At 50.9% G+C, this 22,314-nt stretch overlaps 3 protein-coding genes across 3 annotated transcripts in view; 2 read left to right on the top strand and 1 right to left on the bottom strand.

The window, feature by feature from the left end:
• The window catches only part of Nacc1 (nucleus accumbens associated 1), an 18,778-nt gene extending 9,664 nt beyond the window's left edge, over positions 1-9,114 (top strand). The window contains 5 exon segments of the mRNA XM_050120803.1: positions 2,660-3,571; positions 3,678-3,851; positions 4,908-5,013; positions 5,110-5,207; positions 6,289-9,114. Of these exon segments, the coding sequence (XP_049976760.1) occupies positions 2,668-3,571; positions 3,678-3,851; positions 4,908-5,013; positions 5,110-5,207; positions 6,289-6,551 (1,545 nt within the window). The 5' untranslated portion in view covers positions 2,660-2,667 and the 3' untranslated portion in view covers positions 6,552-9,114.
• Positions 9,115-9,996: 882 nt separating this feature from the next.
• On the bottom strand, positions 9,997-15,471 carry Stx10 (syntaxin 10). Its single transcript, XM_050120759.1, is given in 6 exon segments — positions 9,997-10,649; positions 10,652-10,683; positions 10,759-10,794; positions 10,796-10,845; positions 14,076-14,168; positions 15,394-15,471. Coding segments are annotated over 6 exon segments (354 nt in total). The 3' UTR covers positions 9,997-10,584.
• Positions 15,472-16,829: 1,358 nt separating this feature from the next.
• Ier2 (immediate early response 2) lies at positions 16,830-18,399 on the top strand. Its single transcript, XM_050120811.1, has one exon. It carries the CDS (start codon positions 16,984-16,986, stop codon positions 17,650-17,652), a length of 669 nt encoding a protein of 222 aa, XP_049976768.1. The 5' UTR covers positions 16,830-16,983; the 3' UTR covers positions 17,653-18,399.
• The last annotated feature ends 3,915 nt before the right edge of the window (positions 18,400-22,314 follow it).

Consider the following 22,314-nt stretch of genomic DNA (forward strand, 5'->3'; position numbering starts at 1 on the left):
ATCTAAAAAAAAAAAAAAAAAAAAAAAAAGAAAGAAAGAATTGGAGTTGGGTGTGGAGGCTCCCAGCACTGAGAAGGCTGAAGGTAAGGAATTGGTGCAAGCTCAAAGCTAGCATGGGTTACATGGCAGAAACCTATCCACAGATGAAAAGCAATAAGACATTTTTTTTTTTTGCAAATGAACAGTATGCCCACAAGTATAAAATTTAAGATCAGAAAAATGTACTTTACACAGTTTCCTAGTTCTGTGCTGAGGAAATCAGTTGCAGTCTCCTTTTCTGTTTGTTTGGGGGTGGGGATTTGGCAGGGTGGCACACTGACCTCATTTAGGTCAGTGCTCTGTCCCAGCCCTCTTTGTTGTTGTTGGTTTTTTTTTAAACATTTGTTTGTTTGTTTGTTTGTTTGTTTATTATGTATACAATATTCTGTCTGCGTGTATGCCTGCAGGCCAGAAGAGGGCACCAGACCCCATCACAGATGGTTGTGAGCCACCATGTGGTTGCTGGGAATTGAACTCAGGACCCCTGGAAGAGCAGGCAATGCTCTTAACCGCTGAGCCATCTCTCCAGCCCCTCTTTGTTGTTTTTGTTCAACAATTCTGTTGTGATTACCATGCACCACCCCCTTTAAACTGTAACAGCTACTGAGATGGGGTCTGTACTGCCTAGGCTAGCCTCTGTCTTTAGGCTCAGTGTATCCGCCCCCACTGTGCCCTCCAGAATTGCTAGGTCTACCACACCGGGCTTTGTAATGATCTTTCATGTATTCAGAGTTAGGGAATGATCTATCAGTGATTGATTGTTAACCTTTTCTTTCTTTCTTTCTTTATATATATTTTGAGACAGGGTTTCTCTGTAGCTCTGTCCTAGATCTTGCTCTGTAGACCAGGCTGGCCTTGAACTCACAGAGATCCATCTGTCTCTGCCTCTCGAATGCTGAGATTAAAGGTGTACACAGCTGCTGCCCAGCTGTTGATTTTTTTTTTCTCGTTTTTATATTCATTGGTGTTTTGCCTGTGTGAAGGTGTCAGATCTTGGAGTTACAGACAGTTGTGAGCTGCCAGGTGGGTGCTGGGATTAAACTAGAATCCTCTGGAAGAGCAGCCAATCTTACTGCTGAGCCATCCAGCCTGCTCATTGTTAACTTAAAGTGATAGTTCGTTACACCAAGAATAAGCACACATTCCCTTTGTTCTAAGCAAACCCGTTTCTTTTTTCCCAGCTCCTTGCAACTATCTGTTTTATGTTTTAATAGATTTGCCTGTTTTGGATATTTCATATAAATGGAATCATATGTCATATGGTCCTTCTAAAATCTGGGTTTTTCCTATCATATGAAGAATCTTGAGACTTTCCCCAAGTACTTTCCCCACATTATGTTCTCACCAGATTGTATAAGAGTTCAGAGTTCTCACCTTTGGTACTGCCTGCCTTATTTTAGAGTGGGAATGGAAGTAGCTGAACTTAGAGCCTTGTTCACATACCCCAGCCTTTTACCTGCTTTGTTTCTGCTTTCAAGCCTTACAGTATGAGGTGATAACTGTTTTGCATTATGGTTTGAATATATGTTTCCATGGTGACTAGCAGCATGATCAGTGAGTGCCAAGGGTCATATTCTGGGCTGCAGAAAGTGGTGTGGACATACCAGTGGCCATTTTTAATAGAATGTAAGAATGTTGGTGCAGTATACTTGTATCCTCTCATGTGCAAGAAACTGATCTTGACCATCTGCTCCCAGTGTCTACCGGTCCCATATCCTCACATTTAACCAACCATAGATCCAGAAAGAGTTCCTCTGATGTGAAACTCAATGGTAGAGCATGTGCCCAGCTTATGTAAAACCCTGGATTCCATCCCCAACACTGCCCTGAACATTTTAAATGTGGTTTATTTGTAGTTTTTTTACTTTATGTATAAGGATGTTTGCCTATATGTGTGCCTGTTTGATCCCCTGGAACTAGGATTTTAGATAGTTATGAGCCACTGTCTGGATGCTTGGAGTCAAACTCTGCAGGAGTAAAAGTGCTCTTAAGTGATGAGCCATCTCTCCAGCCCCTGCCCAGAACATTTTAAATCCAGGTATGATGGTTTACACCTATTATACTGGCAATCTGCAGACTAAGGCAGGAGGAGAGCCTGAATTCTAGGTCAGCTCTAACGGGAAACTTGTCTACAACAGACAAGTATTTTGAATATGGAAAGTATTTACATAGTGCTTATATTGAACCAGGTATTACAAGTCCTCTAGAGATTGTTTAAAATATATGGAGTCACATCAGTAACCACAGGTTTAGAGGCAAGAGGACCAAGACTCTGAGGCCAGCTGAGTAATGTGAAACCCAGAAGCTTAGTGGTGGAGCACTTGCCTAGCAGCACAGGAAAGAGGAGCTTGAGTGGATGTGGACTCCGGTATCTGTAGTGCCCCCAAACAGTCAGGACCCTGCAGATACCTATGGGATGGACTATCATAAAGGCGGGGCTGTGTGGGGACAGGAAGTGGAAGTGGCACTGGCATTCTTAGATATTAAACAGATTTTACCATGTGAATGTTGTGGCTCCCACAAGCTCTCATGTAGGAAGGGAGGTTGCCAAGGCGGGACAGGGCATATGTTGGTTTCTGCCACCTGACCTGTCCAGTGTCTGTCTCCTGTCCTCATGCAGCTGCTGCCATGGCGCAGACCCTGCAGATGGAGATTCCAAACTTTGGCAACAGCATCCTCGAGTGCCTCAATGAGCAGCGGCTGCAGGGACTGTACTGTGATGTGTCAGTGGTGGTTAAGGGCCATGCCTTCAAGGCCCACCGTGCGGTGCTGGCCGCCAGCAGCTCCTACTTCCGGGACCTGTTCAACAGCAGCCGCAGTGCTGTGGTGGAACTGCCAGCCGCCGTGCAGCCACAGTCATTCCAGCAGATCCTCACATTTTGCTATACAGGCCGGCTGAGCATGAACATGGGGGACCAGTTCCTGCTCATCTACACAGCCGGCTTCCTGCAGATCCAGGAGATCATGGAGAAGGGCACCGAGTTCTTCCTCAAAGTTAGCTCTCCAAGTTGCGACTCCCAGGGCCTGCACCCGGAGGAGGCCCCATCCTCAGAGCCTCAGAGTCCTGTAGCGCAGACACTGGGCTGGCCAGCCTGTAGCACGCCACTGCCCCTTGTGTCACGGGTCAAGACAGAACAGGAGTAGGACTCCGTGCAATGAACACCCATGGCCAAGAGGCTATGGGATAGCAGCCAGAAGGAGGCTGGAGGCAGTGGTAGCAACAATGGCAGCCGCAAGATGGCCAAGTTCTCCACACCAGACTTGGCCCCAAACCGGATGCCCCAACCTGTCTCAGTGGCCACAGCTACAGCAGCAGTGGCTGTGGTTGCAGTGGGGGGATGTGTGAGTGGACCCAGCATGTCAGAGAGGACCAGCCCAGGTACCTCCAGTGCTTACACCAGTGACAGCCCTGGCTCCTACCACAATGAGGAGGACGAAGAGGAAGATGCAGGTGAAGAGGGTACAGATGAGCAGTACCGTCAGATCTGCAATATGTACACCATGTACAGTATGTTGAACGTTGGTCAGTCAGGTAAGTGCCACCCGCGTGCGTGCGTGCGTGCGTGCGTGTGTGTGTGTGTGTGTGTCTTTCTGTCTGTATGTGTGTGACATGAATATACTTGCCCTTGTTTCCACAGCTGAGAAAGTAGAAGCCCTCCCTGAGCAGGTGGTCCTCGAGTCCCGAAGTCGCATCCGGGTACGACAAGACCTGGCATCTCTCCCAGCTGAACTTATCAACCAGATTGGCAACCGCTGCCACCCAAAGCTCTATGATGAAGGTGACCCCTCTGAGAAGCTGGAGCTCGTGACAGGTGTGCTGACTGTACTTCAGTCCCTCCAATCCCTTGGCTCTGCAACCTCTGGTCTCATGTCACAGTCATTACAAACTAGCTGTCTACCTGTGTGTCCCAGGGCAGCTGACATCCTCAATTCCCATTTGGACAGCAGTTGGTAGCAGCTGTCCAGACGAGAAGTGTTGAATTAGATGGGTTTGGTCTGGGGACTCCTTACCTAGCATACATAAAGCCCTAGATTCCATACCAGGCACTACATGAACTTGGCATGATGGTACACATCTATAATTTCAGTACTCAAGAGGTCGAGGCAGAAGAGTCAAAAGATCATGGTTGGCCCTGGTTATGCAGCAAATTTGAAACTAGTCGGGATACATGAGACCATGTCTCAAAAAGGAGTCAAAAAAATTAGTTGAGCTTAAGGTGGGGTATGACTCAGTGTACAGAACCAGCATGCTAGAGAGATCCCAAGTTTTGTTGGATTTTTTTTTTTTTTTTTTTTTTTTAATAAAAACAGGGTTTCTCTGTGTAGCCTTGGCTGTTACTCTGTACACCAGGCTGGTCTTGAACTCAAAGAGATCTACCTGCCTCTACCTCTCAAGTATTGAGATTAAAGGTGTGCCAGCACTGACCAGCTAGATCCCAAGTTTTATTCTCAGCACCACAAAAGGGAGGTGGGTAAGAAAAGTGGTACCAAGCAGTCTTCAGGGGAAGTGGAATACATCTGGGATCCTAGATTCAGAGTTTGAAGCCAGCCTGGGCTACATAGTAAGACCCTGTCTCAACCAAAAAGAAAGGTGCAGGGAGAGGGAGGAGAGATAAATTGATTTCCTTCTCATCAAAGACCAATTTGTAGGTTTTGGGGTCATAGCTAGTGGGGAGGAGTGTGGCTGGGCCAGAAGTCTGGGGCTCACTGCAATAGGGACCTCGGGGTGTGAGTCTTCCTGGGCCTCTGCCATCTTATTTGTACCTACTACCTAGGTGTATTCAGAGTCAGAGTGCCTATGTCACACTTGGGTGTTCAGACTAAGTGAGTTGAGATTTGGGTCCAGATCATATGACTTTTCTTACTAGGCACCAATGTGTACATCACAAGGGCACAGCTCATGAACTGCCACGTCAGTGCAGGCACGAGGCACAAGGTCTTGCTGCGGAGGCTCCTGGCATCTTTCTTTGACCGGTAAGATACACCCGAGAGTCCCAAGGTAGAGGAACAGATTCTCTCACACCTCTACCAGGAACGCTGATGCCCTTCATACCTCTCCCTCACCTCCAGGAACACACTGGCCAATAGCTGTGGCACTGGCATCCGTTCTTCCACCAATGACCCCAGACGCAAGCCGCTAGACAGTCGCGTCCTCCATGCTGTCAAGTGTGAGTGTTTTGCTGGGGCCTGGGGTTGGCAGATGGGATTTGTTTTGGTTTTTGTGGTTTTCGAGACAGGGTTTCTCTGTGTAGCCCTGACTGTCCTGGAACTTGCTCTGTAGACCAGGCTTGTCTCAAACTCAAGAAATCTGCCTGCCTCTGCCTCCCAAGTGCTGGGATTAAAGACCACCACTGTTCAGAGGACTTTTGTTTTTTCCTTCAATGTTTGACATGACGGATGGGTGGGGTTGGGTTTGGTTGGTTGGTTGGTTTTGGATTTTTTTGAGACAGAGTTTCTGTACATAGTCCTGGTTCAAAAAAGGGGGTGGGGTGTCTGGGGCCAAAGAGGTGGTTCAGCAATTGAACAACCTGAGTTTGATCCCCTGCAGCCCTCCTACAAGTTGCTCTCTGCCACATATCCAAATAATGCTACATTTTAAAACTTGGAATGGGTTCTGGCTGGGTGGCAGTGGCACACTCCTTTAGCCCCAGCAATCAGGAGGCAGATGCAGAGGCCGGTGGATTTCTGTGAGTTCGAGGCCAGCCTGGTTTACAGAATGAGTTCCAGGATAGGCAGCTCTATACAGAGAAATACTGTCTTTAAAAACCAAAAGGTCGGGGGGTGTTCTGACTAGCACTCAAGAGGCTGGAACAGGAACATAAAGAGTTCAAGGTCAGCTACAACTACATTGAAAAGTGGGCGGTGGGGGGGGCATTTCTGAGGTTCTCTTGTGGCTTATTGAGAAAGAGGTTGTAAATAGGGATTCTTCATTTGGCATATAGTATGGAAGGGACCTGAGTGCCTTTGTCAAGGAGGATCTCAGTCCATGGTAGTCAAGAGAAGATTGAGGTAGCCAGAACCTATCAAAGGGCAAGTCTGGCAGTGGCAGCCACTTGTCAGGGAATGCCTAGGTTTGCACTGGCAGTCTCCCAGGCCTTGAATCTTACAATACTACATGTCCCTAAGTCGGTGGGCACCCAGGTGGGCAGCAAAGTTTGGTGTAGTTAGTGGTATCCACCGGACATTCATAGAAGCTGGGAGACTTAATAGGAGGAGTCTAGGCCCGAGCTGCCTGCTCTACTCCCACAGACTACTGCCAGAACTTCGCCCCCAACTTCAAGGAGAGCGAGATGAACGCCATTGCAGCTGACATGTGCACCAATGCCCGCCGAGTGGTACGTAAAAGCTGGCTGCCCAAGACCAAGCCACTGCACCTGGTGGAGGGTGATAGCTACAGCAGCTTCATCAACGACACTGGCAAGATAGAGCCGGACATGATGAGCATGGAACACAGCTTCGAGACAGCCAGCCACGATGGCGAGGTCAGCCCTTCGGCTGAGGTTCTCCAGTAACATATGTGTGACATCCCTCCCCTTACAGGATGTCACACACCCCTTCCTATCACATACCCCCACCTACCACCTGGTCACGATCTACTGTCTGTCCCTCCTCAGGACCTGTGAGGAGGTACTCCATGCCCTCTAGCAGGATGCAGTAGCTGGCTGACCAAAGCCACCACACCTAGCAGAGGGCAGCACCTACAGCAGCTTTCTCAGTGACAGTGAGAAAGAGCTGAACATGATGGGCATAGAATACAGCTTCCAGACAGACAGCCCCCTCAGAGGAGGTCCTCCAGTAGCCGCCTAGGATCCTCCCATGGATGTCACACTCCCCCTCCTGTCACACACATACCCCCACCACCTTAGTCACGAGCTACTGTCTGTCGTCCCCGGAACCTGCAGGGGGTGCTGCATGCTCCCAGCCTCTCTGCCTCCATGTCATCCCACACCTTTTCCCCAAAGCAAACTGGGCTGGGTCAAGAGAGGAAAGGCATCAGGTGGGATCTGTGACCTTACTCAAAACTCATGGAGAGCCCTGGTTCCCCTTCCTCTTAGGCATTTCCCAGCACCAGGCCCGGCTAGGGGATGGGCAGAGATCAAGAAGAGCCTGCCCCTCACTGTGTCTGCTTGGGACTCCATGGGCCCAGGGGTTCTCAGGACCCCTCCCACCACCACCCCCAGTGCTTCCATGTCTCCAAAAGCGCCTTCCTGTCCCTCTCGTCTGTCCCTGCACCTTGGGGCTGGGGTAGGTGAGGCCAAGAGGGACTGTCTACTTTGCAGATGAGGAAACAAGCCCAAAGGGCTTAGAGAAATTCTTAAAACTGACCCTCTGTAGCAGCCTCCATCTTACCCCTCTTAATCCCACCCTGCTCTGCCTCTGTGGGTTCCCTCAGCCCAAGAGGCTGGTTCTAAGAAAGCAGTGCTCCTGTGGGCAGACGAGAGTCTCAGGACAGGTTTCCAGTCTGGCAGAATTTGTGGGTGTGCGTGCGTGCATGCGTGTGTGCGTGCGTAGAGTGTTTGCTTTTAAAAACATGAAGATCATGAGGCAGCAAGACCAGGGTCGGAACTAGGGAGCAGGCTGAGAGGCTGTTGCCTTTCTCCCATCCGACCCTGGGCAGGGCTCCCAGCCCCCACCCCCTGTACATAACTTTTTGAAACATTTTTTTAGCGAATGAAATAATGAAGTATAAGATTTCCTTTTATTTTTCAAATCAATGGGAATGTGTCTGAGGTCCCCTGGGTCCCTGGGCTGTGGAAGGCAGGATGCAGGGAAAACTGAATGTGTGTGTGTGTGTGTGGAATGTGGGTGCATGTTTCCACAGGGGCCCATTCCCAGTGCCCCAGGACTCCTGTGGATCCAACCAGCTTCCTCTCCCCCAGGACTACAGTTTAAGGGTGTTCACAGGTCCCAGTTGGCTGAGCCCACTCCTGGGGGATGAGGCAGGGCAGGGTCCACATCCATTGTTGGTGGTTTGTGGAGCTTTCTCTGGCCGTTCCTTTCCACTCTTAGCTCTCCAGGAGCAAGCTCTTGGGTTTCTGAGTTTAATAAGTGAGCACAGGGTTTCTGTTACTCCTTCCCTTCATTAATGTCATTTCACCATCTCACTGGTTCTGTTCTAGCCCTGACCTCCTACCCTCTCCCCAACTCTGCATTCTAGCTGCCTCTTAGAGGCAAGGAGTTGCAGGATTGGAGAAGGTGGGATGGAGCCTTTTGAGTCAGATCTGGAGACCTGCCTCCAGGCCAGCAGCACCCTCTAATCTGCCAGGGTCCCTCTTAACATCTGATAGTGAGGGTGGGGTGTTGGGTCTGATTTGGCCCCCAGTACCTTAGCCCTGGGTGACCAAGTGGAGGGGAGTTGACACCCCTAGCTAAAGCACAAGCACCTTAGTCATACCCCCTCCCTCTACCCTTGTCCTGGCCTGTTGTCCCACCTCCCCCAGCGAAGATCCCAAAGCACAATCTCCTGGAAACTTGGCAAGCAGCTGAGCCTGGCCATGGTGAGGGCAGGCTGTGCTCCCTGCCCAGACTTAGTAAGGGGGCAGCTCCATGGGACTGAGAGGTCTTGTAGAGTGGGCAGCAGAGCCCATTGGTTCCAAGCACCTCAGGAGGTGGCCCTGACTCCCGGGGCTTGGGGTGGGGGAAGTATAAAGCCAGGGGTGCAGGGGAGAAAACTACTCACTAGGAGAGCCAAAGACAGGGTTGTGCCTTACCTCAGGAGCCACCCCTATACCCCTCCTCTGGGAGTCAGATGCTTGCTCTGCCCTCCTGAGAGCTGCATGCTCCCACCCCAAGCACCCAGGAGAGTGAAAAAGTAACCCACCTAGCAGGAAAGACAACTAGGGGCAAACCCAGTGGCTACCCTCCCACCCATCCACGCCTCTCATGGGGACAGCCATCACCCACTGGCCCATGTGAAGTGCCAATGCCCTTCCCACCCAGAGCCAAGCCCCTACCCTTCCCAGGCCCACAAGTGAGATTGCACATTAACTACTGTACGGAGAGGAGCGGTGTTGGGAAATGTGAACCCTGAGAGTCAGTGATGCTGATAAGAATAAACAAGACGCCTTTGTAACAGCCCTGCTGTGCTCTGCTCACTGGCGGGGGACGTGCTGGCCACCCATCCACGTAAACACCTGGCTTCTGACAGTCTACCATATGTTGAGATCCTTGTGCTGCCACCAAACTACAGTCAGGCCTGAGATCGCAAGTGTAACTGGAAAATAGGCAGGAGCGTGCAGAAGGCACTGGGTCCCAGGGCCCAAGAAAGGCCCCAAGAACAAAGAAGCATGGGGAAACAGTGGTGACTCATACCCAGGGGGATTGAAAACCAGAGGATTGGGAGTTTAGTCTCTCTAAAGAGGCAGTTGGGGGTTTAGCGCTCAAGTCTCCTCAGGTCAGTGGCCTTCACTGTGCCTTCAGACTAGCCCACACCTCTCCACAAGGAGTGTGCCTGTGGAGGTACATTCTTGTGAAGATAATTAAACAAGTTTTTTAATTCCCAGGAGCACCTGGGATTAGGAGGGTGGCTTGGTTTGTGGTGTATGAAACAGCTCCCTAACAGAGCTTAGGTTGGCCTATGACTTGTGACTCTCTTACCTTCTAATACCATGTTTCACTGAGACCAAGAGCTTGTATTTTGGTGTGATGAAAAGAAAGTCCATACTCTCTCAGAAATAGTGTTTGGGGGGGGGGGGGGGGGGGGGGGAGGGCTGGAGAGAAGGCTCTTCCAAAGGACCTGGGTTCAATTCCCATCACCCACATGGCAGCTAACAACTGTCTGTAACTCCCAAGATCTGACACCCACACACAGACATGCAGGCAAAACACCAACAATGCAAGTAAAAACTATATATATAAAACTATATATATATAACTATATATATAAAACTATATATATATAAAGGGTGTGACAAGTGAGATGGTTCATCAGAAAAGGGCACTTGATATCCAAGCCTAGTGGCCTGTCTTGGGCCCCCAGAACCCATGCAGAGGTAGGAAAGAACTCACTTCACAAAGTCATCTGACCTCCACATGTCCCATAGGAACATGAGTCTGCACACTAACGAAAACATAATCTTTTCTGTGTGAAATACAGGCACTTCAGTTCCCAACATACAGATACCTGAGTCCCTGAGAATAAGCAGGAAGCTTAGAAAAGCCACCCAAAAGACAATCCAAAGCTTGATCAACACTATATGGTACATAGTTTTATGCTAAATTTTATTTCTGTTGGCACGATTAGAAGGCGTAAAGGTGAGTGGCTTTGGGCAGAGCTTGTATAAGGTCTTCCCAAATCACCCTGAGTCACCTTGATCAATTGAATCAAGGCCTAAAGGTCCTACTAACTCTGGAAGAGATCCTTGGGTCAGCTTGTTCAGGTTCAGTCCAGAACATCCCAAATCAGAGAAAGGAGTAGGATCAGGACCAGGAAAACCACACCACAGGGGCATGTACTGTCTGTCTGAAGACAAGGGGGTCAGACGTCAAGAGGATGGCACCAGTTGTTGCCTTCTACCCCCATTCCAGGCTTTACCCTACAAGAACTCACCACTCGTCACTTGGGGGCATGTTAGCCATCTTTCTGAGGACCCAATCTATCAGTGACTCCTGTGGTCTAGATCACGAGTAAAGGTCTCCAAAATGCTGCCAATACCATGGTGGAATCAGCCCCTGTGCACCAGAGAAGCCAGAGGCATGTCCCCCAAGCCCTGGCCGCACATACCCTGCTCATCCAACTCCTCCCCAACATGACCCAACGTGTTTCAGAGCCTGGATGCTCCCAGACACCATTTCCAGCTGTTGATCCTAGTGGTCCATGGTCACCTGAGTAGAGAGGAGCAGCAGCTAGGAAAGATGAGGGTTCCACAGCCTTACCCTGCCACACCTCTCCAAGGCCCACAGCCCTGCTGGCTGGCTTGCTGTTGCAGATATCGAGAGGATTTCAGACTTCTGGGCAGCTGGCAGCGCCAGGGTAGGTTTGTAGCAAATTGAGAGGACAGTGACAAAGACTGGGTGAGTTGCTCCCCAGACCTGCCCTAAATAGCCATGCCACTTGACATGCCTCAGTTTCCTCGTTTGCTGGTTTGAGACAGGGTCTCACTATGTAGCTCTGGCTGGCTTGGAACTCAGAGATCTCTGTGTCTGCTTCCCAAAAGCAAGTGCCACCCAGTTGAAGAGAGTTCTAGTCTTTATTCCCCAAGAAGGAGATAAGGATGATTAAATTAACTCAAACGATACCTAGCACCGGGCAGTGGTGGCACAGGCCTCTAATCACTGCACTCAGGAGGTGGAGGCTGGTGGGTCTCTTGAATTCAAGGCCAGCCAGAACTACAGAAAAACCCTGTCTTGAGGGAAAAAAGAAAAAACTACGACTCAACAACAGGAAATACTAATACACCTTGATTTCTTTGTCTTCATGACATTTATTTACCTTGTGTGCACGTCTATATACTCACTCAGGGCACTACGGCACTAGCCCTTCTTAGTTAATTATTTTCACCATAGTCTAGGCAGGTTATCAACTTAAACATTTCTGCTTTGCCTTAGTATCCAAGTACCAGGGATTACAGATGCCTGCCATGTAGCCTAGTTTTGTTTTAATTCTGTATATGTGTCCCCTGTGCGCACCCACACTTCATTTAGGTTTTGAGTTTTTAAGGTGGTGTCTCTGGTATCCCTAAACTCCTAGCTGAAGATGACCTTGAACTTTTGATCCTGCCTCTTTTCCCCCTAGTGCTAAAGTCTTAAATCCTGGAGCCTTGAACCAGACATGCAGCAAGAGGAGGTCTTTCTGGACTTTCCTGACCTTGTTGATAGGAGGCTGGATCTCTTTTTCATTTTAATGTTCCAAGGCCCCTGTGCTAATCAGGTTCTAGCCCCTGAGACAGTAGGTCAATTGGCTAGGTTGTTACTGTTTCTGAGACCTCACTATGCTGTTGGTTCATTTAGTCAGCAGGGCTGCAGGAGTATATGGGTGGGGTGGAGAGTGTTTCCTGATACAACTTCACAGTGAGTTGGGGGGGAGGGGGCAAGATATGAAAGGTTTTTGCTGTATTTTGTTTTTAGTTTTTTCCCTTTCTTTGAGACAGGGTTTCTCTGTCTCAAACCCTGGCTGGCCTTGAACTCAGAGAAGTGTGTGCCACCAGGCCCGGCTGTTTTGCTCCACCCCAGACTAAATTAAGGAGAAATGTATAAGCACAGTGCTAGTAGACACATGCACACACAGTGCTAGTAGACACATGCACACACACAGTGCTAGTAGACACATGCACATAGTAAAAAGGGGTTTACTGGTTGTATGTCTTAAGTCCCGGTGGCCTGGAATGTCTAAGCAAACAGATCTCTGACTTTGAAACCAGCCAGGACCACATAGTTTGACCCCGTGTGTAACAGTTTAAAAAAAAAAAAGTAAATGAAAAAAAAAGTAAAATCCTCGGGGGCTGGAGAGATGGCTCAGTGGTTAAGAGCATTGCCTGCTCTTCCAAAGGTCCTGAGTTCAATTCCCAGCAACCACATGGTGGCTCACAACCATCTGTAAAGAGGTCTGGCGCCCTCTTCTGGCCTTCAGGCATACACACAGACAGAATATTGTATACATAATAAATAAATAAATATTTAAAAAAAAAAAGTAAAATCCTATAGGGGGTGGAAAAATGGCTCAGTGATTAAGAGGGCTTTCTAATTTTACAGAGGATCTGAGTTCTGTTCCCAGCACCCATGTCAAACAGCTTACAAACTCATAGAACTGCAACTCCAGGGGGTCAAATGCCTTATGGCCTTCATGGAAACCCACTGCATGTGTACATACACAAGAGACACACATGTACACGTAAGTTAGTTTAAAAAAAATCTCAGAAACCAAAAGACAAGGTCTGGGGCTTGTGCCAAGCCTGACCACCCGAGGTTAACCCCTGGGATCCACATGGTAGAAGGAGAAAATCGGCTCTCCTAAGCTGTCTTTTTTGCTCCATGATTCCACCACACTCAAAAGTACAAGCAAGTAAATGTAAAACATTAGATCTCTAGGCTTGATTGGCCTAGGGCTGCTGAGCTTCCTGTGCTCCCAGATTACAGGCATGAGCCAGCTCACCAAGACTACCATGAAGTTTGAGATGGAAGTTTCTCTGTGTAACCCTGGCCAGCCTGAACTGGCTACATAGACCACAATAGCCTTGAACTAACTGCAATCCTCCTGCCTCAGCAATCCTCCTGGATGCTGGAATTAGAGAATAAACCACCATGCCCAGCTCGCCATAGACTCTCCTCATCTCTAAACATCTCCCATGTGTTTCAACACAACAGATTGAAAGACAACGGGTTATGCCTACTAAGTAAAATACATCATTTACTTCCAAACGTTTTAAGGTCCTGAGAGCTTAGGTGTAGGCATCTATAAAGAGGCAGGTAGAGAACCAAAGAATGCACTGGGGCTGGACATTGACACAGAAGGGCAGGTACAGGGTCAGGCTGACAGAAAGTTAACACCTTGTGATACTTGGGCTGGATGAATCCACTGCCTCTTTATGATTCCTATCCATGAAGGCCAGTGCTGTTGGTCCTTCGTTTTCTGTGGATGAAGATAGCGTTAGAGTCTCGACACCCTGAAGCAAGCTAAATGTGGTGTTGCATGACTTAATACCAGCACTCATGAGGCAGAGGCAGATGGATCTCTTGTTGCATCCTGCCAGGTTCCAGTGAAACCCTGTCTTAAAAACAGACATACACACCGACAGAATATCGTATGCACAATAAATAAAATATTTTATGAAAAAAAAAAGGCAAAACACATCTCCCAACACACCCCACTAGGACATCATCTCACCTGCACTGTCTCCCGCTCCACACCGTTCTTTCCTGCAGGTCTCCAGCAGGGAGCTTGAACTTGCCTTGATTGGCCTCCACTATGTGTGAGCTAGAGACACATTAACTCCCTCGACATACCCCAATTCTCCAGCCTTTAAACACTACGAGCTGTCCAGCTTCCTTAAAGGGCTGGCTCCCATCGCCCCCTACTGTGGCCAGAGGTTCTGCCTTACCACCCTTCCAAAGCCCCAGGATATCGTTTCCTCCGGGTCCTCGAGGTCCCATTCAGTGTTTCCAAGGCCATTCTGCAGCTCAATCAAGCCCCACTACAATACTTCCCTGTCCGAGGTCACACCAACGCTGGTGCAGGGGGCCGTATACACCGCTTTCTGCACCTCGCACGGCTCGGGACAGGGGTCCTTACACCAGCCCCCAAATAAACCGAGGCCTAAACGCCCAACAGCCCTCCCAATTTCCTTCCACTCCACAGGGAGGAGACCCGTGCACCGGACGGCTATAACCGAACTGCCTGGCACACGCTAGCCCGCACCTTGCCACCGGCTAGGCTCGAAATTGCTCCCTTCCATCCCTTTCCCGCCACTGTCACTCACCCTCAGACCACAAAGAAAGGGTCCTGAGAGACATACCAACTCCCCTCCCCCCATTCGGCAGGTGCAAGAGCTCCTTCACCGCTAGCGAGCGGAACACACCTCCACCCTCTCTATGGAAGGCCACCATCGAGAGCCCAGCCACCAAGAGGGAAAGAGCGTCCCTAGAGGGCCAAAGCGTGTCGACTTCCGCCTGCACCTCGGCCATCTTGGTTGTGGGCGTCCAGTACACAAGCCTTCATGCCCAATGTCCTCCAGAATTGGGTCGATCCTTAGACTGCTGCTGTGGAACCTCAGTTTCATTTTTAGCCATTATCAATAATCCTAGCTTTCCATAAACCTTAGGGGATTACAGCAGGGTAAGGAGCTCGTTTGATCGATGCATTAAATTGAGCACAGCAGTTGAGAGCACTTAGTTTATCCATTAGGAATGGTGGTACACAACTTTAATCCCAGCACTTCGGAGGCAGAGGTAGGCGGATCTCTGTAAATTCGAGGCCAGCCTCCTCTACGTAACATAGTGAGTTCCAGCACACCTAGAGCTACACAGTGACCCTGCCTCAAATCTCCCGGGCAAAAAGAAAAAAAAAAAAAAAAAAACAAAAAACAAGAGCGCACAAGTTCGGTTCCCAGCACCTACATGACAGCTCCAGTGTCCCGCGCTCTGACGCCCTCTTCTGGCCTCCGCTGTCACTACAAACACGTGGAGCACAGGCATGCAAACATACTTTAAAAAAAAAAACCCACTCGGCAGACAGAGGCAGTCGGATCTGTATGAGTTTCAGGACAGCTGGAGCTATACAAGTAAGATCTTTCAAAATACTAAAAATTAATAAAAAGCAGTCGAGATGGCTCAGCGGGTAAAGACACGTGCCACCAAGCCTGAGTAACCGAGGAGCTTCCCCTGGAAGATGGGAGGAGGGAACAGACCCAGACACAGTACTTTGCCCTCTACGCCTGGGAGTGCAGGAGGGGTTCGAAGTTTTTCTGTAAACCCCACAGGTCCGGACTCATCCCGCATGACGGTGCCGCGCGTGGGCACAGCGTAAGAGAAGGAAACCATAACCACTGGTCCAGTGGAGAGTGGTCGAGGAGAGCTGACCGCTCAGAGGACGCCGTACCAACAGCACGGGAACACTCGGGACAGCCCTAGGGGGCTGGAAGCGAAGGACAGGAGGGGGTGTGGTCTACGATGGCGGCTCCGCCCTCCGGAAGTCCTTTGCTCTGTCTAAGCCGGTCGGCCCTTGTCCTAATATGGGTATCCGGAAGTGGTTCGCGGCGCCGCGAAACGTCACTACACCCAAATTTAGCCAGGGAAGTCGGCCCTGCTGCAGTGGCGGGAAGCCTACACGTTTTTGTGGGGGTGTTCCTTAAAGGACCAGCACAGCAAATGAAAGACAATATTAGAACTTTATCCTTTTGCAATTAGAATCAGTTTTTTTTTTTTTTGGCTCGTGGCACAGAATGGAACCGTTGTCTTTTCTTTGTGTATCTCTTTATGTGTGTGCTGAGTGTGTGTGTGTGTGTGTGTCTGTGTGTGTTCGGGCGCGCATGGGAATCGAACTCAGGTCGAGGCTTGGCAGCCAGTGACTCTACCCACTGAACTCTCTCAACGGCCCAGATATCTTTCTTGGGGTAATTCAGCTTTCCGGGGTGCGAAGGCAAGACACTGCGGTGTCGGCGGGAAAGGGTGGCAGGCCCTACAAAATTGGGACTTCCATGGCACTGCGTTGCGGGAAAACTGGGAGATGTATAACGCTGAACGTGAGGACAGCAGTCTCGTTGTGAATACAGGCGATTATAGGGGAGCTCCCTCCAGGTTCGGCCAGCGTTGTCGGCGCCCACTTTCCAACCATGTCCGGGAGGATCGAGATAGAAAGGCTGGAGGCTTCAGTTGCCTCTCCCGCCGCCGTAGTACGAGCATTCGTTTGTTTAGTAAATATTGCCTCAGGTGTCTCACCTGCGGAGTGGAGGTGAGGGGTCAGAGACATTAAATAAAGAGAAAGCTCAACAACTCCGGCGTGTAGTAACTACTTAATAAGTAGCAGCGTTTTTACTGTTCCGAGAATATTAATTAGCTGGCCGGTAGGCGCGAGGAACAGTGCCCTCGGGGAATGCACCCCGTTTCCGGTCTTCTCCACTGCAACGGAAGATTACCACCCCCACCACCCGTTGGTTAGTGGGTGGGCCTCATCGGCTGGTCCGCCCGTGAGTCTGAGAACCCAGACCAACCTGGGGTCTCAAGGCGCAGTGGGGGAAATTCTTCCTTGCCGGAGTTTAAGTCCATTCTCCTTCAAGGCGTAAATGTATTTCTATTTCTTTAAGGAGTCGCTGGCCACTGGAAAGCCCGGATGAGGCCTTCTGATTGGGCGTGGCATCTCGGTGACGTCATCGGGACTATATTAAAAGGCTCCGGCACGCTTCCCCCGCCGGAACTTCTAGCCGTGTACCTGACAGTCTAAGTTTGTTCTCTGGGCAGCACCGCCTGTCTCACTCCATTCCCGGCTCTCCTCTACGTTCTCGTCGAGCAAGCATGGAAGTGCAGAAAGAAGCGCAGCGCATCATGACCCTGTCGGTGTGGAAGATGTACCACTCCCGCATGCAACGAGGTGGCTTGCGTCTCCATCGGAGCCTACAGCTGTCCCTCGTCATGCGCAGCGCTCGGGAGCTCTACCTCTCAGCCAAGGTAGAGCCCCACCAACCCGAGTTCCCGCCACCCGGCCGGACCCTTGACCCTCGCCTGCACCCACCGCGGGAAGCCGAAGCCGCCGTGAGAGCGGCGCCCCCCGACGCCGAGCAGCCCCCGGAGCCCATGGACACACAAGAGGAGGCGCTGCGAGTCCAGGAGACCCCTGCGCTGTGTGACCCGTCCCCCGCCAGAGTCAGCCGCAAGCGCCGGAGCAGCAGCGACCTGAGCGACGGCGGGGACGTTGGACTGGTACCAAGCAAGAAGGCCCGTCTAGAAGAAGAGGTGGAGAGGGAGGAGACGTCGGAGGTCGCCGATCGCCTGCAGCTTCCTCCCGCACAAACCGAAGGTGCCTTCCCTAATCTCGCCCGCGTCCTCCAAAGGCGCTTCTCCAGTCTCCTGAACTGTGGGCCCGCCGTGCCCCCGCCGGCGCCCCCCGCGTGCGAGGCCAAGCCAGCCTGCCGCCCGGCCGACAACATGCTCAGCGTGCTCGTGCGAGCCGTGGTCGCCTTCTGAGGTTAACGAGCGGCGTCACCGGAGCCGAAAACGCACACCCGAGGCCAGGGCCGGCTGGGGAAAGCCGGCGGCCCGTGAAGAAGAGCCGCGGCCCGAGCTGCCAGAGGCCCGGGGGAAGGACCGAGGAGCTGGCGGCGCGGGCGCCTTCTCCCAGACGTGCGTCCGCAAGGTGCTGTTAAAGGACTGTCCCCTCCCTGGCTGGGAGAAGGGACACTTGGATCTTGAATCTCAGGGTCGGACTCCCTTGGCCTGGCTGCCCTTTCAAGGCCGTTTCACTAGCCGACGCGTTTCAGCCCCTACAAGTGGCACTCTTGTGCAAGCGGTCCTGGTTGCGTCATGGGGCAGACGCGGGTGCTTCCTGTTGCCTTGCGTGGGTGTGGGGCCTGGGAGGAGGCCAGGGTGTGGACCCGCCCTAGGAACTGGGAAGTGACTTGAGTCACCTCGCCCCCACAGGCTGCTATGGTTGAGCCGGACTTCTGCTGAGAGCCTGGACTGAACCGAACAAATCTTTGTGCGGTCAGCGGAGCGTCTGGAGACCCCCGGAAATGTCAGCATAGACTGATCGCCCGGCGTGGACCAGACAGGGCGACTGGTCGCAGTTGCTGTCCTCGTCGGGCAGGAAGGGAATTTTTTCTGCCAGCGCGTTTATGAAGTCTGTTTACCTTTCCTATGGTGGGTTGTGTTTAACCCCCATTTACTTGGCGTTTTACAATGTCAGCTAAAAAAAATAAAAGATCGAGCAAAGAACGCTGCTGTCTGGCTTGCTTTTCTGGAGGGGGGAAGGGCGGGGTTAAAGGGTCAGAACTGGCAACCGCTCCCTAAGCCTCGGGAACTGGTTTGACCAGGTGCCGAAAGGGAGGGAGGCCGGGTCCCCATTTCTTAGCTTAAATTTGCAGGCTGCTGCTTAAGCTAACCCTGTGACTTGGGGGGATTCCTTAGAAATTAGTATAAACTCCGGGGCCCAGCGAGTAGGGAAAGTTTACAACATTTATGGGATACTGGGTGCAGTGTTTGAAGAGAAGCTGGAGAATTTTTAATGACAGCGTTGTTCTCTTTCCCTCCCCTCGACTAGAACGCGTGGAGTGGCAGTGACTGAACTTTGAACATGCCCTTATCCGATTTCTTTAGTGCCGCTTTATGGCTTCAGGCTGATAAGTGAGTGCTAACTTATAAGTTACCTATCTAGGCCGGGCATTGTGGCACATGCCTTAATCGAGCTCTACCTCTCAGCTAAGGTAGAGAGGCCCACCAGCCTTTAATCCAAGCAAAAAGCAAGGCAGAGGCGGGCGGATCTCTAAGTTAGAAGCTAGCCTAGTTTTCGTGGTTAGTTCCAAGTCCACGCAAGCTGTAGTTAGCCTTGATCCTTTCCAGCGGCGGGTTATCCAAACAACACGTAGTAAACTAATTCCTCTCCTTTGGTTTCGGACAAGCTCTAGGCATAACCTAGGGGCGGAGCGGGGGTGGGGGGGCCTCGAGACCCTAAGGACAAAGGAACCGCAGGTGCGGGAGGCTTAAAGAAAGCGCGCCCGACAGCTGGCCCCTCCCCCTCGGGCCTCTTCTGACCCCGGGGCTGAGGGCGGGAGGAGGGGGTTTGCAGTGGAGTGGCGGGCAGACAGCGAAACTCCCTGGAGCATCCGGAGCATCCCAGCCCCCAGCCTCTCCTCGCTCCTGGGAAGTAAGGGTAAAAGCGAGCGCTACCAGGGGTCCCAGCGGAGCCCGGCTCCCAGAACTCCTGATTCCTAGTTGAAAATCTGAAGGATCCCTAGCCTCGGTCACTGAGTCTAGATGTTTGAGTTCTCGGGGGCTCTTGGGCACACAGGAACGTGGCCAGGCCTGGGAAGTCCCTGGTGGCTAGGGAGGGGGCCTCAGAGCACATCCTGTCCCAGGAACCGCAGGGCCCTTCCTTCCCTGGGAAGTGGTTTGTCCGACCCCCATTCGGACTCCGGCTTCCGGTGCCGCAGCCGCTGTGGGGTGGGGACTGAAACCCTGTTCCCTACACGTGTTAACCTTTTCTTAGGAGGAAACCAGCTACATGAAAAATTGTCATTATCAGAACCTGTACTCCCAACACTTGAGAGTTCAAGTCTAACCTAGACTGTCTCATAATAAATCAATATTAAATAGGGTGTGGGGGGGCAGGAGGTTCAAAGTCATTCTTAGCTTCAGAGTTGGGGCCACTCTAGATTCTATGAGACCTTTTTTGTTGTTTGTTTTTTGAGATATGGTTTCTCTCTGTAGCTTTGGAGCCTGTCCTGGAATTCACTCTATAAGCCAGGCTGGGCTCGAACTCACTGAGATCCACCTGCTTCTGTCTCCTGCCGAATGCTGGTATTAAAGGCACACACCACTACCGCCCGGCTGCATGAGACCTTTTGAAGACACTCAAAGCCCTGTGATTACTGAGGAAATGCTAGATGAGTAACCTTAACTTTCAGAAAAACTACCGGAAAATCTCTCTGAATCATAAACACCCCTGAATCAGAAGCCAGCCTTGCTGCTGAGGGAGGTGCTAAAGGTTCCGTCCCCAGCACCTCCCTCTCCCCGCAAAAGTAAAGTAAAGTATGCGAGGTCTGGAATCAGCCCATTAGTTTCAGTACAGGGCCTTTGTCTTTATGTATTGTAGAGCTGTATGTGCATATTGTGTTATTTAAGACATACTGTCCCAGGCTGGAGAGACGGTTTAGAGGCTGGTCCTGGATGCCTTTAATCCCAGCACTTGGGAGGCAGAGGCAGGTGGATCTCCATGAGTTCGAGGCCAGCCTGGTCTACAGAGTGAGTTCCAGGACAGGCTCCAAAGTTACACAGAGAAAACCATGTCTTGAAAAACAAACAAACAAAAAAAAGCACTGGACTGCTTTTCCGGAAGGCCAGGGTTCAATTCCCAGCACCCACATGGCAGCACACAACTGTAACTCCAGGGCTTCTGACACCCTCACATAGACATACATGAAGGCATAATACCAATGCATATAAAATAATAAATAAATTCTAAGAAGAGAGATACTGTCTCTTGGGCCCCGGACTGTCTTGGAACACAACCTTCTGGGTGTTGTAGTTGAATTGCTCCATCTGGGGATGGAACTCGGGTCATCCTGCTTACATGCAAGCACTCAGTGGACTGACCTATCTCCACTCTGTTCCAAATCACACAATTCCAGTGATATTAACTATTATTCCTTTAAAACGGGGTGGGTGTGTGGACAAACACAGGATAGACGAGACACGCACAAAAGGAAGAGACGAGACACGCGGCTCCCACGTGGGTGCACTTTAATGGGGAGAGGGAAACACAATAAGGGATGGGGTGTGGGAGACACACAAGGGGCCAAAGAGGGGTGAGAGAGAGCGAGACCTCGTGGAAGCTCGCTTTTAACGGGAAGCGCAAGGTTATCTGGGAGACCCGCACCTGGGCACGCCCGCGCGCACAGGTGACGGTAATCCAGGAGGGGTCTGGGAGCTGTAGTTTCCAAGGAATAACAATAACAATTACCCTTCTTAGTCTCAAAATCTCCCAACCTTCCTCCCCAGGCTGCAGACAGCAAGCATCTACTTTGTGTCTTGCCTGTTGTAGACAGCTCATGTGAGGGGACTCATTCACAGCCTAACCGCTTTATGTCAGGCTTCTCGCGGCCACATCATGTCTTGTGGGTTCACCAGCCGTGTGGCACACAAAAGAGCCGTGTGTCTAAGGTCCACGCTTGCCAGCCATTCTCCACTGTGACTGCTGTGCATGTGCTATGGACATGTGCAAATGTCTGCTTGACTCTCCTAAAGATGTACATTTATAGATTCTAAAAGAACTTTTAAGATTTATCTTCTAAGACGGGCGGTGGTGGCGCACGCCTTTAATCCCAGCACTCGGGAGGCAGAGGTAAGTGAATTTCTGTGAGTTCGAGGCCAGCCTGGTCGACAAGAGCTAGTTCCAGGACAACCTCTAAAGCTACAGAGAAACCCTGTCTCGAATCCCCCCTCCCCCAAAAAAAGATTTATCTTCTTGTATGAGTGTATTGCTTGCATGCATGTACATAAACCACCACATGGGTAGCTGGTGTCGTCAGAGGCCAGAAAAGGGCATTAAATTCCCCATAACTGAAGTTGCAGGTGGTGTAAGCCGCCATGTTAGTTCTGGGGAACAAGCTCTGGTCCTCTGGCCAGTGCTCTTCTGTGGCGCCATCTCTCCATTCCCTGCTTTTAAGGTTTTTTTTTTTTTTTTTTTTTTTTTTTGAAGGGATTCGGGGAGGGGGCATTCCAGACAGATTCCAGACAGGGTTTCTCTGTGTAGCCTTGGCTGTCCTGGAACTCGCTAAGTAGACCAGGCTGGCCTGGAATTCACAAAGACCCCTCTGCCTCTGCCTCCCGAGTGCTGGGATTAAAGGGGCCACTGCCCATCCCTGCTTTTAACTTGTGAGGGTTTTGTTTGTTTGTCTGCTAGGGCTGGCAGGTGAAGGGACTGCAGGGAGCCTGAGCACTCTAGTGCCGTCCCCAGGACAAGTAAGGTGGAAGGAGGAATTGGTTCCTCCAAGGTGTCTTCTAATCCCCACATGCCCGCATACACAAACATACACCAACATTAATTATTTGGGGTGAGGCAGCAGTGCTCTGGGTGCTGATGGGTGTGGACGCTGGGGAGGCAACTCCTGTTTTTTTTTTTTTATTTTTTTC

Source organism: Alexandromys fortis, unplaced genomic scaffold (assembly GCF_014885135.2).
Source record: "Alexandromys fortis isolate MF-2015 unplaced genomic scaffold, M_Fortis_MF-2015_v1.1 scaffold_186, whole genome shotgun sequence".
NCBI lineage: Eukaryota > Metazoa > Chordata > Mammalia > Rodentia > Cricetidae > Alexandromys > Alexandromys fortis.